Source organism: Epinephelus moara, chromosome 20 (assembly GCF_006386435.1).
Source record: "Epinephelus moara isolate mb chromosome 20, YSFRI_EMoa_1.0, whole genome shotgun sequence".
Taxonomy (NCBI): Eukaryota; Metazoa; Chordata; class Actinopteri; order Perciformes; family Serranidae; genus Epinephelus; species Epinephelus moara.
This window is the reverse complement of record NC_065525.1, coordinates 42,333,350-42,348,081: the sequence shown is the minus strand read 5'-3', so window position 1 is coordinate 42,348,081 and position 14,732 is coordinate 42,333,350. Positions and strand designations below refer to the sequence as shown.

The following is a 14,732-nucleotide window of genomic DNA, read 5'->3' as shown; positions in this document are numbered from 1 at the left end:
ACAGCACACTGTTTATATAAACCAGTTTACCAGTTTAATTGCAGGAAATGTTGTTTTAGTTTTAGTTTAGTTAGTATAGACATTCACTCTGCCTGTTGGAGAGATAGAGAGAAGATTAAAGCGTCAAATTGCGGTAAAAGATGCTGTATAAAAGACAGGCTACAACTTTTTTTCCTTGTCCCCCCCTGGAATTATTCTCTGAAATTTCACTGTTTATTGTCCCCCCCAACTATGAAATGGGATTTTCGCCCCTGCATATATACATATATCGGAAATTTCGAAAGGTGACCAATGCTCTGACAGCAGGAAACAAGGAAGCAGTCCGAAGTGCTTGTAAGGAGGCGGGTTTGGCTGATGGATGGGACTTTCCCCTGGAGTCACGTGTTTGGAACTGTGTGAACTTTGAGTCATTTTAAGGTACGTCCTCACCATGTGCCTTTTCCTAAACCTAACTTCTGTAACTTTACGTTAATTATGTAACGGTACATTAAGGATGTAACTAATGTCATTAGTGGGGCGCAAATCCGCTGGATATCATACAAGCCTTTCTATAAGAATATGTTGGCCTGGTACAAAAAACAGTTTTGGTCTTTTTAGCTAATTTCAACATTCATGACAACTGAGCGAGGCTGAATATTTATGCAAATCACGTGTTTTACGTGTTTTAAAGTTATGCATAATTAAGGGTGTTGCTGCTTGGAGTGGCAGACGGGTGCCATCCGTCTTTACATAGCCAAGAACCATTACAGAGTAGCTGCAGCTGCTATTTCAGAGTGTTTTCAGTTCATGAAAATGTAACATTTTGGTCCTCAAAAAAATCTTGGTTGCATTTACTCAAAGACCCCCTAAGGAATTCAGTTTTTAACACTAAGTACATTTTGTTTTAAAGATTTTGACCCCGTTTTTTTGCTAGCAAATATTAGCATTAGTATTATCACAGTTAACCATGGCTGTAAATGCACTTTGCTAACCACGTTAGCAGCTAGTGTTAAGGTTATCCTCACCCTCTTGTCCAAATATGGTCACTTCCAGCCCGTTCTCATGCCCAGCTTGTCAAATAACACTGCTTTGTCAGTGACGACACAGAGGCACTTTAGGTGGCGGTATAATACATACAGGGCGGTGGCAGTTTGTAACCCTGTCGGCAACTACCGCAATATAAAGAGCAAAAAAGTCCATATAAGGCAGGCAGGAGGGAAGATGGATGGGCCCAACAAACAGCGGCCTCTAACCCGGCAGCCTGGTGTTCGTTTCCCATTTTACTTTTAAGCCAAAACATTAAAGTGTTTTCAGCATCTAACACGCAGAAACTGCACATTTCCTGTGAAAACAAAAGTTTAGTTTAGAAAAGACACAATGCATCTAACAAGTGTAAATTGAATCGTTGTCCCTGAACATCCAAAACTGACACAGGAGGATACCTTGCACGTCATATTTAGAAGTGTAGGTCCACTGACAAAGCAGCAGTATTTGACAAGTTGGGGTGAGAAGGTGTTGTTATTTGTGGCTTCAAAAATGGAGATGGAGGTGGCCAAAATGCCACACTTAAGACGGACGTCCACACGACCAATGGGTGACGTCAAGGTAGCTACATCCATTACTTTATACATATTTATACATTTATACAATAAATCACATCAACACCAAACATGTGATGTGCGAACAGAGTTGAGCACATCAGCAGAGTAAAAGAGAAACGGAACACCTGCATGATCATGACTGGATGTTTCTATCAGCTGATAAATGAGCTGCTGATTGTGAAGCATGAATAAAACAGCTGATGCCAATCAGTTAATACAACACGTCTTTAACTGAAGTCACGCCAATGCTCAATTTCCTGTTGAGTTGATCACATTTAATTTTGCAACCTAATTTAATTCACTCCCATTTTCTCTGAGTGGCGGCTGGAATGTCACAGACGGATATCTTCACACCTTGTCAAATTACACTAAATGTGCCATGGATTTATGACCACGTTCACATTAGACGCCTCATTCTGATTTGTCAAATACCTTCATTCATCGCCAGTAGTGTTTCACAAGAGCCCTGATACGGTGCTTATTAAACAATCACACAAACTTTTTCATTATTTCCACATAAATCAGCAGCTTCCCTCCCTGTTAATGTGTCAGACTGCTGAGGTGGAGGCTGGGATTGCTGGCAAGATCCACATCTCCACTCGCCGTGACTGGTACACAGTCTAACCACCAAGGCGCTGCCCCGCCCAAAATACTGATTGCTACACACATTATCTCTGCTTCACTTTCTGCAAAAGGATTTTTGTCTCCAGAGCATCCTGAAAACCTCCGTCAAACTGCACTTGATAGACAGATGGATAGATAGATAGAAAACAGATGTCCTTCTGAAGCTGCATTTGGACCAAAATGGATGTAAACAGTCAAATTTTCAGCTCCTCTTAAGTTAAATGATGACCACAGATGGACCAGATGGAGCTAATAAAACACTGTCAGGACTTCCACTGCTCGATGGTTTAAAGACACCATGTCACTGTTTGATATCTAAATAATTATCAGGCTAAATCGAGTTCCTAGAAGCTTTTACATCTGCTGCAGTAAACACTCAGTGTGTGGTACGTCTAAGGAAAAATTCTGTGGTGCACAGGATGTGATGTGTTTCACATTTCTGGTTTTTATAGAATAAACAGAAGGAAAGCTGCACAGCGAGTGTGAGCAGCAATGGTCAAACAACAGAGACCGGCAGAAAGTTTATTGGGAGACATCCCCGTACCCCCCGCAGTGTCAGATTGTCCTGTGATCTGTTTAGCTCCTCCTCCACCTCCCATTAAGATGAACAAGAACACTGTGCTTTTTTACACTGTAAACACATCTCTCAGGCCTTTAAATGTGACAACCTCTGCAAGTGTCTGTGACCCGACCGGCTCTGTTTAAGGAACGGAGGGAAAAGTGGCAACTCGCACACTGTAAACACAATGCAGACTCTCTTTCGCTGTCTCATCCTCTCCACAGGCTTCTGAGCGCAGAGTCAATATTTATTTTACAGTTACTTGGAGACTGTGTCTCCTTGAACAGACGAGTCGGGCTACTGAGGGCTAATGGCCGTAATATCAATAAGTCAGACAGATATTATCCAGTGTCACACTGACAGTGAAATGGAAAAGTGAAGCGTCTCATTCCTAAGAGAGATTCTATCCACTGTTTGGAAGATGTGACGCTCACTTACACAGGCCGACTGTTGGCATCAGAGAAAAACACATTATGGTTTACTTTTACCATTTTAGATCTCTGAAAAGAACCTGATCTGTTAACTGATATACATTCTGTTTTGTGATGTCAGTAGAATTATTTATTAGCATCTAAATAGAGTAAGACGGCAAAACTCTCCGTGTTCAGTAGAGTAATAAGTAGAGTTAGACATTTTGCTTTGTACGATTATTTCCTTTCTTGCCTAAAGTTAGATGAGCAGATTGATATCACTCCCACTGCTGTCTGCTAAATTTTAAAGGGAAACTTTGTCAATTTAAACCTGCTCTGTGCCATAGAAGTGTGTGCAGGTGAACGGCAACACATGTTGTTTCGCATAAATAGGTGGACTTTTGCTGGTGGATGTGCAGCACAGGGGGCGGTCTAACACTGTTCATCAGCACATATTGCGATCACACAGAGCTGGTTGAAAATTGCCAGAGTGTCCCTTTAAAGGGTCAGTGTGTAGGATTCAGGGGGATTTATGGGCAGAAAATTAAACACAATATTCATAACTCTGTTTTCTTTCTTTCTAGTGTATAATCACCTGAAACTAAGAATTGTGTTTTCGTTTTTATCTACATATGGAGAGGGTCCTCCTCCATGGAATCCGCTTTGTTGTTTCTACAGTAGCCCAGAACAGACAAACCAAACACAAACTCTAGATAGAGCCATCCGCGTTTTCATGTCGGCCACAGTAGTTCTCCTACACGCTTGGCACATGGAAGTAGTTTTGGTTCTGCAACCTCAGCTCTTGATACCACTAAATCCAACACTCTGGACCTTTAAAGCAAAACACTGACAATTTTTAATCAGCTCTGTGTGATCGCAGTGTGTGAAGATGAACTGTGAAATCTGTCATTTTGCATCACCTGGAGGGCTTTTGGCAGCAGATGAGCGGGAAGCACAAGTGCAGCATGGGGACAAGGCAAACACTGTTCATCTGCACACACTGCAATGAGACAGAGCTGGTTGAAAATGGGCAAAGTTTTCTTTAAGCAGGATCCAGCAGAAACAGCTAGCTTGGCTCTGTCTGAAGATAACCAGCACCTCTGGAGCTCACTAATAAAATTATTTCTTCCATTCAAACAGAGTAAACTGTGGTTTAAAAAACATCAAGCTGAGGATTTACAGGAGGTTACGCGCAAAGTCAGTATGCCCAGTCAAGCCAGTCTTGCACATTCTCAGCCAGGAAACTTAACATTTTTACACTTTGGTTTTCATACTAAATAAACAAACCAATAATAAGTGAGCTTTAGCGACACTAGTAAACCCAATTGACAGAAAACATGTTGACGCATGATTCTGCAAACGTTATTATGGATATTATGCATGGATACTTTAAAACTTTATGTTTCAACAGTGCTGTGGTTGACGTGTGATTAGGTTTAGGCACAAACAAAACACTTGGTTAGGAAAAGATCATGTTTTGGCTGAAAATGCTAGGTTTTGGGGGCACGCAGCAATATCTCAATAAAAACACCAACTTTTTGTTGCACTATTCTGGCCGTCTCTTTAAAGACCATCCTCATTTCGTTGCACTATCCCCGTTGGAAAAGCAGTAATGGATCACTAACAGAACCCACATTTGGTGCTAAAAAGCCGCTTGAAAAATCACAGCTTCAAAAAACATGTCTGTATCTTCAAACAAAAAAGAACGAGGACGGTTGCTAGAAAAGAATTTTAAAAAATGTTGCTCGAAAACACTTGAATTCTTCACTTGGTCTTAAAAATACAACTTCAAAGACTAAAAAGACTCAATAAGAAGATTTTTTGTTGAGCGTGCAGACTAACACACATGTTAGGGCTTCATTTCATATCATTCATTATGTAAGAGTAAATGTCATGTTTTTTCCACTCCTGGGTGTCTTATTTTGGAACACAGCTCTGTAATATACCAGCAGTGTTACTTTTTCTGCCTTAAAACAGCAGCTCGTAAGTCCAATTCTTTGACTCTGAGCAGCAGCATAAAGCCTCTCTCACAGCACCAACTGGCAGAGCTCACTGCAGCCTTATAATATAAATCTGACTGCAGCCACAAAACCAGCGCGGCGTCCATTTAATTTTTCCACAGCTACAAATTTTAAAGTGGACCCACTCTGCTCCATTTTCCAGAACTTTGATTGAGACTAAATGAGAGCCTGCTGCAGAGAGGCACAAACACAACCACAGCAGGACGACGGAGAGGTTTGATTTCATAAAGTGAAGCTGTTTCATTCCCTTTTTTGCCTTTCCACAGTTTCAGTTTTCTAAATGCTGTTCTGTTTGCAACATTTTGAGGAATATCATCAACATCACCTGAAGTTTGGCTCTTTAAAGGGACAGTTGAGATTTTCTGAAGTGGGGTTGTGTGAGGTATTTATCCATAGTCAGTGTTTTATCTGCAGTAGATGTCAGTCAACACACCCCCAGTTTGGAGAAGCAGGCTGGAGTCCGACATGGAAGCCGAGCGGTGCACTTCTGTGGGCGGGGTCAGCTATTAAATATATTTCAGCCACCACAATCAATATCAGTTTAAGTGTACGCTATGTTGAGAGTATTCTCACTGCTTTACCTTTTCAGTGGAGAACTGAAGCCGTGATATTGTGTTCTTCAAAGCCAGACTCCATTGAGAAAAACAGTGATTTAATATCGCTGATCACAGGAGCTGTTGGTCTACTGCTGCCTCGATCTGTTGGTTTGTTTGTGTTATTGTGTGAGTTTGGCATTTCAAAGGGGTAGTTTGGATTCACCAAAGTCATGTTAGAAGACAATCTAACCAAATGATCAAAGCAGCAGTAGACCAGCAGCTCCCGTGTTCAGCAAGCTCAAATTATTGTTTTTGTCAGTGGAGTCTGGTGGCTTTGAAGGGAGCGTAGATAGGAACTGATAACAGCTCCCTCTGATGGAAAGGTGAAGGGTTGAAAAAATTCTCAATATACACCACGTTCCAAATTATTATGCAAATTGTATTTAAGTGTCATAAAGATTAAATTTTTTGNGGAGCGTAGATAGGAACTGATAACAGCTCCCTCTGATGGAAAGGTGAAGGGTTGAAAAAATTCTCAATATAGAGTACACTTAAAGTGTTGTATATTGTTTTAGTTTTTTTTAATGGCTAAAATACATTTTGTGGTTGCAGCAGTACATTGAGTAGCTTCCATTTCGGTGCTCCTGCTGCTCCTCCAAACTGGGGGCGTGCCAACAGACGTCGACTGTTGGTAATAAACTGACTATGGATGAATACCTCATATAACCCTACTTCAAAAATCTGAACTATTCCTTTAATATCTGGTGCACAGGTTCAACTGTGTCAGAACTGGATTGACTTCAGAGGGTTTTATTTTGTACAATGGAAATAGGAATTCGTCATGTTTTAATCACAGTAAGGATGTTTTGAAGATAAAGATCACAATTTCCTGGATTCCTCGAGATTTAGTAGTTACTCAATAAAGAAATCCAACACTAATGACCGAATATAAACATCGACAGTATAAAAAAGATCAGATCATTTTGTAGGTTTACTGCAGCAGCTGGGTCATGCCACGTCAAAGCTCTGCAGTCCAGTTTGACATGAAACAATGAGTCTCGGGGTCAGCATGTGACCGGTCGGCAAGGCGACTGTATTATTGAGTAAATAAGGCGATGTGCTATTTCCAGAGCTCTATCTTCAGGCTGTCAGCTCTGCTTGAATAGACAAAGTGGGTCCCTGGAGGAGAAGGTCAGAGTGGAGCACATTAATGGACTCTTTTGTTTTAAAGGTTTTGGTGGTCAGAGGAAACGTTTAGTTTGGTTTAGGAGAGAGATTAGGATGACTGGCAGCGGAGACGTACAATGTGTGACAGAGGTGGGTCCTAAACTTTAAGTTTCAATTCCTAAACAAGTCATAATGCACTCTTCAACAAATGTAATGCCACTTTCACAACGGAGTGGAAATACATACAATTTACATTAATAATAAATGCATATTAAATGTGTATTTATTTGTTAAAACAATGCGACTAAATGTAATCATAAAAAAGTAGTACTGACATCGCACTTTCATGTACCCACTGTTACCCCAATGTTTCTGTGCTGTTTGCAGCAACCGTTCTCCTTTCAAAATGAAAGCACCAGCGGTTACGCTTTTATTTATTTAAATATAACAGTGCGTTGGTCAAATGTGTTATCCCCGTACTTTCTTTCTGTTTATTATAACAGCAGCTACTTTGTTTAACTTTATTGTAACTGTAGTTCATTTAATGATTGTATATTTTAGTATATTAGTCTACTTGGGAGGAAATATCAAAATATCACGATATATTTCATGTATCGTGATACAGCCAGTAATTTTATTTAATTTTATTATAACAGTAGCTGTTTATTAAGCTTAATTGCAACTGTAATTCATTTATTAATTTTGTATTTAAGTAGTCTACAGTACTTAAGAGAAGATTTCAAAATATCGGGATATATATCATGTATCGCGATATAGCCAGTAACATTACTTTATTTAACTTCATTACAACAGTACTTTACTTAACTTAATTATGACAGTAGCTACTTTATTCAACGTTATTGTAACTGTAGTTCCTTTAATAATGTTGTATTTTAGTAGTCTACAGTACTTAAGAGAAGATTTCAAAATATCGCGATATCTATCGTGTGTCGTGATATAGCCTAAAAATATTGTGATATCATTTTTTTAACCCTGTGGCCCAGCCCTCTCATATTGGAAAAATATCTAGAACTTTCTTCTCCCAGCGTGGCTCGGGGGAATGCATCAAGTATTTTCAGGTCAACAGGCTCGAGTCCAAGTGGAGTCACGTGTCATTGCTGTTGAAGTCCAAGTCAAGTTGCAAGTCTTTTTTGATTCTGTCAAGTCAAGTCCAAAGTCTTCAAATTTGTGACTCACACCTGATTCGAGTCCAAGTCATGTGACTGGAGTCCACACCTGTGGTATGAGACCAACAGGCACAGACTGCAGGCTCATTTCACTCATTCATTTAAGTTTACTTTTGATTAAGAAAACTTTGTTAGGTGAATTTTTTGATTTAAGAAAATTTTTGCAAATTCTTTACCAAAATCACAAAACCACTTACCTCAACCCTCCCATAAACACATATCCTCATCCTAACTTTTGGTCCTTGAGAAATAGCAAAGCAATTTGAATAAATCAGTGTAAAACATTCTCTGGTGCTTCTTTGTGTGATGCAACTTCTCTTTTGCATATATTTTTGCAACGAGTTCATAGATTTGTTACATTTGCATGACATTTGGTTGGATACAAATCTCACTGCACTGAGTTTGAAAGAATCTGCAAAACTCGAGGTTGAGATTTTCACATAACAGTGACAATAAATGAGATGGTAAAGTTAGAACGTGATTCAGAGTCAGCTAATCACAGGCTGTGCAGCCTCAGAGGGAGTGTTTCATTCCTTTTAAATTTGACCTTGAAGACTTTGAATCAAACTTCTCACAACTCCCTCTGAAAAACTGTCTCCAGTGGGGGCATTTTAACTCTGCTAACTCCTCCTCTCTGCTATATAAAGACCCGCAATTTCTCCAGAGGAAAAAACTCTCTTCGCAGGGCAAACTCCACATGCATGTCGGTAATGGAACTTGTTTGATGTGGCCAGGTGATTGAGGCCAGCTGCAGCAGCTACAGGAGGACAGCTTGTGTTCCTTTTCCTACAAGAATGCAGTGTGTGCGTTTGTTTGTGAGCCTGTGTGTGCATATACACTACATACATGCACAGTACACACAGTTACGTGTGAGTGCCGTATGTGTGCGCGCGTGTGTGTATGTGTGTGGTGTTGGGGGGGTGCGGTCACGGTGGGTTGCAGAATAAGGGTTGCTGGAAGGGATTCCCTGCTTGTGCTTTTCATTGGGGCACACCAAACACACGCTTCCACTTGGCAGAACTGTTTCATTGACCTCAAAGCACCTCAGAGGAGCTGTATACAGCACACTGTAAAAACTACAGGCTCATCACAGTTTATTGTGGAAGCCCAACACAATCACTGGAAAAGTAATGGCATGGTACATTTCTCCAAACACCGGATACGTTACATTTTGTAATGGTTTTGGGTCCGTGTAGCTCTTTGGAGTTAGAGGACAGGCAGAAACTCACTTTCACACACGTGTGGGATTTCACAAATGCTCGTCGTTTATTTTTACGTCCACTTAAAACACTCCAACCTTACCAAGCCCGGTTGTACGGCTACTACAATTCCACACATGAACACAATAGTTGCCACACGTACATACAACCATTACTGTTGTGTTGAGGGACATAAAGGAAAGCGGAGCACATAGGTGTAGTCCGACCAGCGTTTGGGTGCGCTCTCAACAGACAGAAATCACAACAAGCGCTGCTTGATGACGTTGCTGTTAAGCGACACAGTATACATCATGTTAAAGGCACATTTCATATATTCGACTGTTACAATTTGCACGATATTATGTATTATATAAGTCAAAACTTTACATTTCAACAATGCCTTGGTTAACGTGGGGTTAGGTTTAGGCACAAAAAAACCTTGGTAATGGTTAGGGAAAGTTCATGTTTTGGGGTAAAATACCCACTTTGGAATGAAATCATGGCAGGAGAAGCAGCAATGTCTTGGTATACATCTGCTTTTCTGTGCCTAAAAAGCCGCTGGAAACACGACAATGACTTGCTAATAAACAACTAGTTTGGTTGTTTGTTTGCCTGAAAAGTGTTCTGCAGTGGTCTGCAGCTTGGCAGGCGTCTCGCCAAGTTGTCACACCATTCACCACCCCCTCCACTCCCTGATGACAACGTCGGCTTCTATACTTCACTGACTTAAAAACATGTACATGATTCGTGTAGGAACTCAGTCTGTTACTGAGATGTTTAACCTGGCCTGACCTTGCTGACACACTCGCCTCGGTTGATGACACAGCTTCCTTGGTTGTGTTCAGAAAATGAACTGCAGCCTCCAGTTGCAAAACAATCATCATATTTTTTCATACAAGCAAAAGTAAGTTTGAATAAATGTCCATGTCTTTATTTTTCATCCAAAACTGAACACTTAACCTTCAGCATGCTGCAAAATCTTCCGCACTACAGGGGTCAAAAACCATTTGCCCTTCCAAGGTCAAAACAACGTCTGCCCTACCTTTATAGACTAAGCTAAAAATACCAAGACAGTGCCACCCAGTGTACACCCATGGTAAATACAATTCATGTCTGGTAAGTGAAATGACATATTTAGCTCATATGAAACGTGCAAATGTAAAGTGTCTATGGTTTGCAGAAATGTACAATGCCAACTTTTTCTTCTGGCGAGTGGGCTGGGAATCCAGAGGGAGGCAGCGAGGACGTTTGGGTTCCTAATGGTGGAAAGTATTTCTCCACGTGTTGAAGGGTCCTTGAAACACTGTTTGAGTTTGTAAAGTTGGCATAAAAGGATTTCATCTGTTTTTCAAGATACTTAGCAGCAGCAGAAGTATTCAGAACCTTCAGTGAGAGTAATACAGTGTAAAAAAAAAAACCTCAATTAAAGGGAAAAGTATGATTAAAAAGATGCACTTAAAGTATCAGATGTTAAAGTGATAAATGTGTGAACAGAACGGTCCCAACCAGTGTTTTACTGCTGCTAATGATTACATTGGATCATCACTTATGATGCATTCATTCATTCATTTCCGCGGGGGCTGGAGCAAATCCCAGCTGACACTGGGCGAGAGGCAGGGTTCACCCTGGACAGGTCACCAGACTATCACAGGGCATTTAGCAGTGTTTTTTTTTTTTAATTTAAGTTGGCCAAGGTGCAGCTTAACGTACCGCTGGGTGGTTTCACTTTGAGTATAAGAATGCGTTGAATTTTAAATGTTCAATAAATTTTGAGGAAATCTTAATCTGTAAGTAGTCAGTGTGGCTGCAAATCTGTGGATTGGAGCAGATGTATAAAGTAGTAGCATAAAGTTAGAATACTTATATCAGCTTAAGTACAGCACTTGAGGAAATGCACTTTAGCGGTTCTTTGCAGAAGTTTTACAGTGTACACGCATGTGATTTCAGATAATTTCACCAGCGGTCTGTTGAGTTGATTAGAGAGGGGCGGGACAATCATAAAGCTGCATTCTATTCTGAGACTGGAAGGAGAGTCTGACTCACTGTCACAATGGAGGAGAATTGGGAGGGAGAGAACGCAGAGAGCAGTGGAAGAAGTGGAGACAGAAGCAGAAAACAGGCAAAGTCACTTTGGTGAAACTGTTCATGTGGCAGAGCTGGGAGAAGAATATCTGCAGGTCACAGGACAGACTGTGGGGGACTTTTTCTTCTTTTTAAAACCCCAATACACCAAAACGTGCCTTCTGTCTCTTGTGAATTCATCACATGGGAAACACATTTCACATATTTGTCATGTGGGAAAAACTTGCAGATTGGCACATGTGGTTTCAGACATTTTGTGTGACACATCCACAAGAACAGATATTTAACATGTGAAACAGCGTCACATGACATTTTCAATCATCTATCAGTAAGAGGTTATCAACCAGAGGCCATCTTTCCAATCAATAATGTCAGCAATCATTTGGATCCTGACAGCAGCCAATAAAAAGCAACACATGGACATCAGCTCTTCTGACGCAACTACAGGCATGTAGGGAAGAAGGGAGAGAGGGAGGAGAGGAGTAGGATGGGAGGAAAGGAGGGAGGAGAGATGGGGAGTGGTGAGGGATATCCCCTCAGACTACTACTTGGCTACTTGGGTGTTTCCCTGTTTTAACAAGGCAGAGTTCAGGCATTTCAAAGAGCTGACCCCTCCTGTCCCACGCAGCGAGCCGTTTGACCCCACTCTCATGAAAAAAGCTGCCCCAGCTGGAGAGGAGGGCGTCAGGGCTCAGCCTGCTGCTGCTCCCCGCTACCCTGCAGACGCGTCAGGTGGCTTCCAGCGCGCCACTCCTCTGCTGCTACAACCTCTGTGCCTCTGCTAACTCCTTTAAACAAAATAAACAGTCGGTATTTGTGCGGCCCGGGCAGGCTGCTCTCTTATGGAAAGAATTCTACTTTCCCAACAGCAAGGCGTGTGCAGCAAGGACTGTGGGAAATGTGTGTTCCAACAACAGGAAATTCGTAATGTTTCCTCTGTTGGAGCGAGGATGTTCAAGTGTGCGAGTCCGCTGCTTGTGCGGACGCGCTGATATTTACACATGTGGATAGCTTGGCATTGTATCGCCTCCAATGGCTTTAATACCTCTGCAAAGGTTTTTCCCTAATAGGGGAAAGTCAGTGAGGGGGAACACTGCTGGGAGCACAGCGCCCAATACAGTGCGCAAAAGAGCTGCTGTGCGCCTCTGACGCGCACAGAACACCAACCTGACAGCTCACACAGTCCAGCACAGTTTATTTCAGTTTAAGGTGACTGTCAGGACTCAGGAGGCTCCACTGAGCTGACGTTAGGTGCAAACTCTGCAACAGGTATTCTGGTGACGTTATGGTGCCACGAGAATAGAGAAAAGCTCGCAGCTGCACCTTTAAGCCCAAACACTAAGCTGAAAAGTTAACAGCCCTCCACTCACCTTGACAACGTCGTCGTTTATGCGCTTCGGGTCCCGGTTGACCAGGTCGATCTCTTTGGTGTGGACGTCCTCCATCGTCTTCTCGTTCAGACTGTCGTTGTCCATGTCTTTGTTGTTTGGTTTGTAAATGTTCCCTTGTTTTCGGATGAACGGCGAATGCAGAAACTCCTGTCAGGATCCGGAGGAGGCAGAAAAAGAAGAGAGTGAAGAGGAGGAGGGAAAGTGTGCACAGTGCGCTGAGAGGGAGAGAGACTGGAGCTGTGAGTTACCAGCCTGCCCCACAAACAGGGATGGGTTTAAATGAATAGAAAGTGAAGCACCACACCCCTCGATCCAGCCGCAAGGGGTCCTCACCACCCGGACAGAAAGCTCCTATCCTGATCTGACACACAGTTGATTCAACATGTAGCTGCCTGTGAGCATGGAAACATTTTTAAGAAATGCGTAAAAGCGCATATTCCAAATATAAAATAATTCTCTCTTATATAGGTTTTTTTAAAGATATACTTTGGGTATGTTTCAACAAACAGTGGTCGTCAGCTTTATTTTTAATCGGACTAGTGAATATATATACACATTTATTAAGGAACGTGTTCATCGCCTTAAAAACAGAGTGCGTAAAGACCCCACACTTCTACTCCGTCCCTCGCCAGTCTTTAAAGTACATTATCATTTATACTCACAACCGTATGGCTTCATTATTTAGCGTTATAGCATGTAAATAATTACTGACTGAAATGTTAGAAAAAAGGTTGTAGGTTTACTCATTTTGGCGCTTTTACGCACGAAAACACAAACCTTTGTGGTTGATGCGTAAAAACAACAATCGGCTGTTGTGTTGATAAAGACTTTAGCCGGTAAAATCTCACACCCACATGCTAATGTATGCTCAATGGTCCTTCACATTCCCCCAGCGTGTGTGGGAGACGCGTTCATGACTGGGTGCCAGAAAATAAGATAACGACTGCGCACTGGAGAAAAACATCCAAATGTCCTTAATGACTGCACATTACGCGCGAGAACACACAGCTCCTCGATCAAGAAAAATCCGTGTCAGCTAAAACCTTTCAACTAAAAACAGCGCCAGCTGGACATGAGAGCCATACTGTACCTCTTCTGTTTCGCCGTCCTTCAGTCCTCCTGTCATGCTGTCCTCAGGTTTGAACAGATTAGCGCGGTGAAACAGACAAGAAGATAATATAGGAAGCCGAGTGGGAGGCGTGGAGGCAAACTGAGAGGACTGGGGCTCTTCTCAGGGACCTCTATGGTCATTTAATTCCTGCCCTTTTCGTTGGACGTGACCAGAATGTAATGCCAGAGCTGTGAGGGAAACCTCCGGTGGGTCTTCGCAGCCCGCAGAGCGCGTCCTCGCAGCCCGGGAGTCACCTGTGAGCAGAGACAGGAGAGCCACTCTGTAACCTGCCTGCTGGAGGAGAGACTGACGTCTTAGTTACAGCACTCAAACTAAAGGAGTGTTGTAACCGCCATGGAATTACTTTATTTGGGGATCAAGGCAGAGTATAATAACGTTTTTGTTCGGTGAGATGTGGGCGTTAATTAGGGATGGCAAGGTGTGGATCTTTGCCATTCCTTAGCCTGAGGGAGACCGATTCAAGTGCTGATTCAAGAGAGCATGAAACATACACAGGAAATAAAATAAAAATGAATAAATGAGGACATACTTCAGAGCCAGTCAGAATTCATTAAGCTACTTCAGCAAATATAGAGTCCAGTTTGTCACTCTCTGCTTCATCTACCCTCAGAAAACAAGTCTCAATGAATATATGGCTCTGATGAACCCAAAGTTTTGTTGCATTGACTCTCCAGCTGTTGTTCTCAGCTCTACAAGCTCTGAAAGTCACTCTGGTCACTCTGGTTTGTTTACATTCTTGTATCAGCTCACCTTGCAGTGACACCAGCTGGCACACTCAGCTGTTTTCACCCAGTGGATGTGATCGGAGCAACTCTGTCTGGGTGTGTTTGGGAGTGGCACTGAA

The 14,732-nt window shown here is 42.0% G+C and overlaps 1 protein-coding gene across 1 annotated transcript in view; it reads right to left on the bottom strand.

Annotated features, from left to right (window-relative positions):
• cav1 (caveolin 1) overlaps nucleotides 1-14,238 on the bottom strand; it is a 17,239-nt gene extending 3,001 nt beyond the window's left edge. Inside the window, exons 1-2 of the mRNA XM_050073658.1 lie at nucleotides 13,847-14,238; nucleotides 12,736-12,903 (exon numbers count right to left, since the gene is read on the bottom strand). Coding sequence (XP_049929615.1) covers nucleotides 12,736-12,903; nucleotides 13,847-13,882 — 204 coding nt within the window. The 5' untranslated portion in view covers nucleotides 13,883-14,238. The remainder of the gene's footprint in view (nucleotides 1-12,735; nucleotides 12,904-13,846) is intronic.
• Nucleotides 14,239-14,732: the final 494 nt, after the last annotated feature.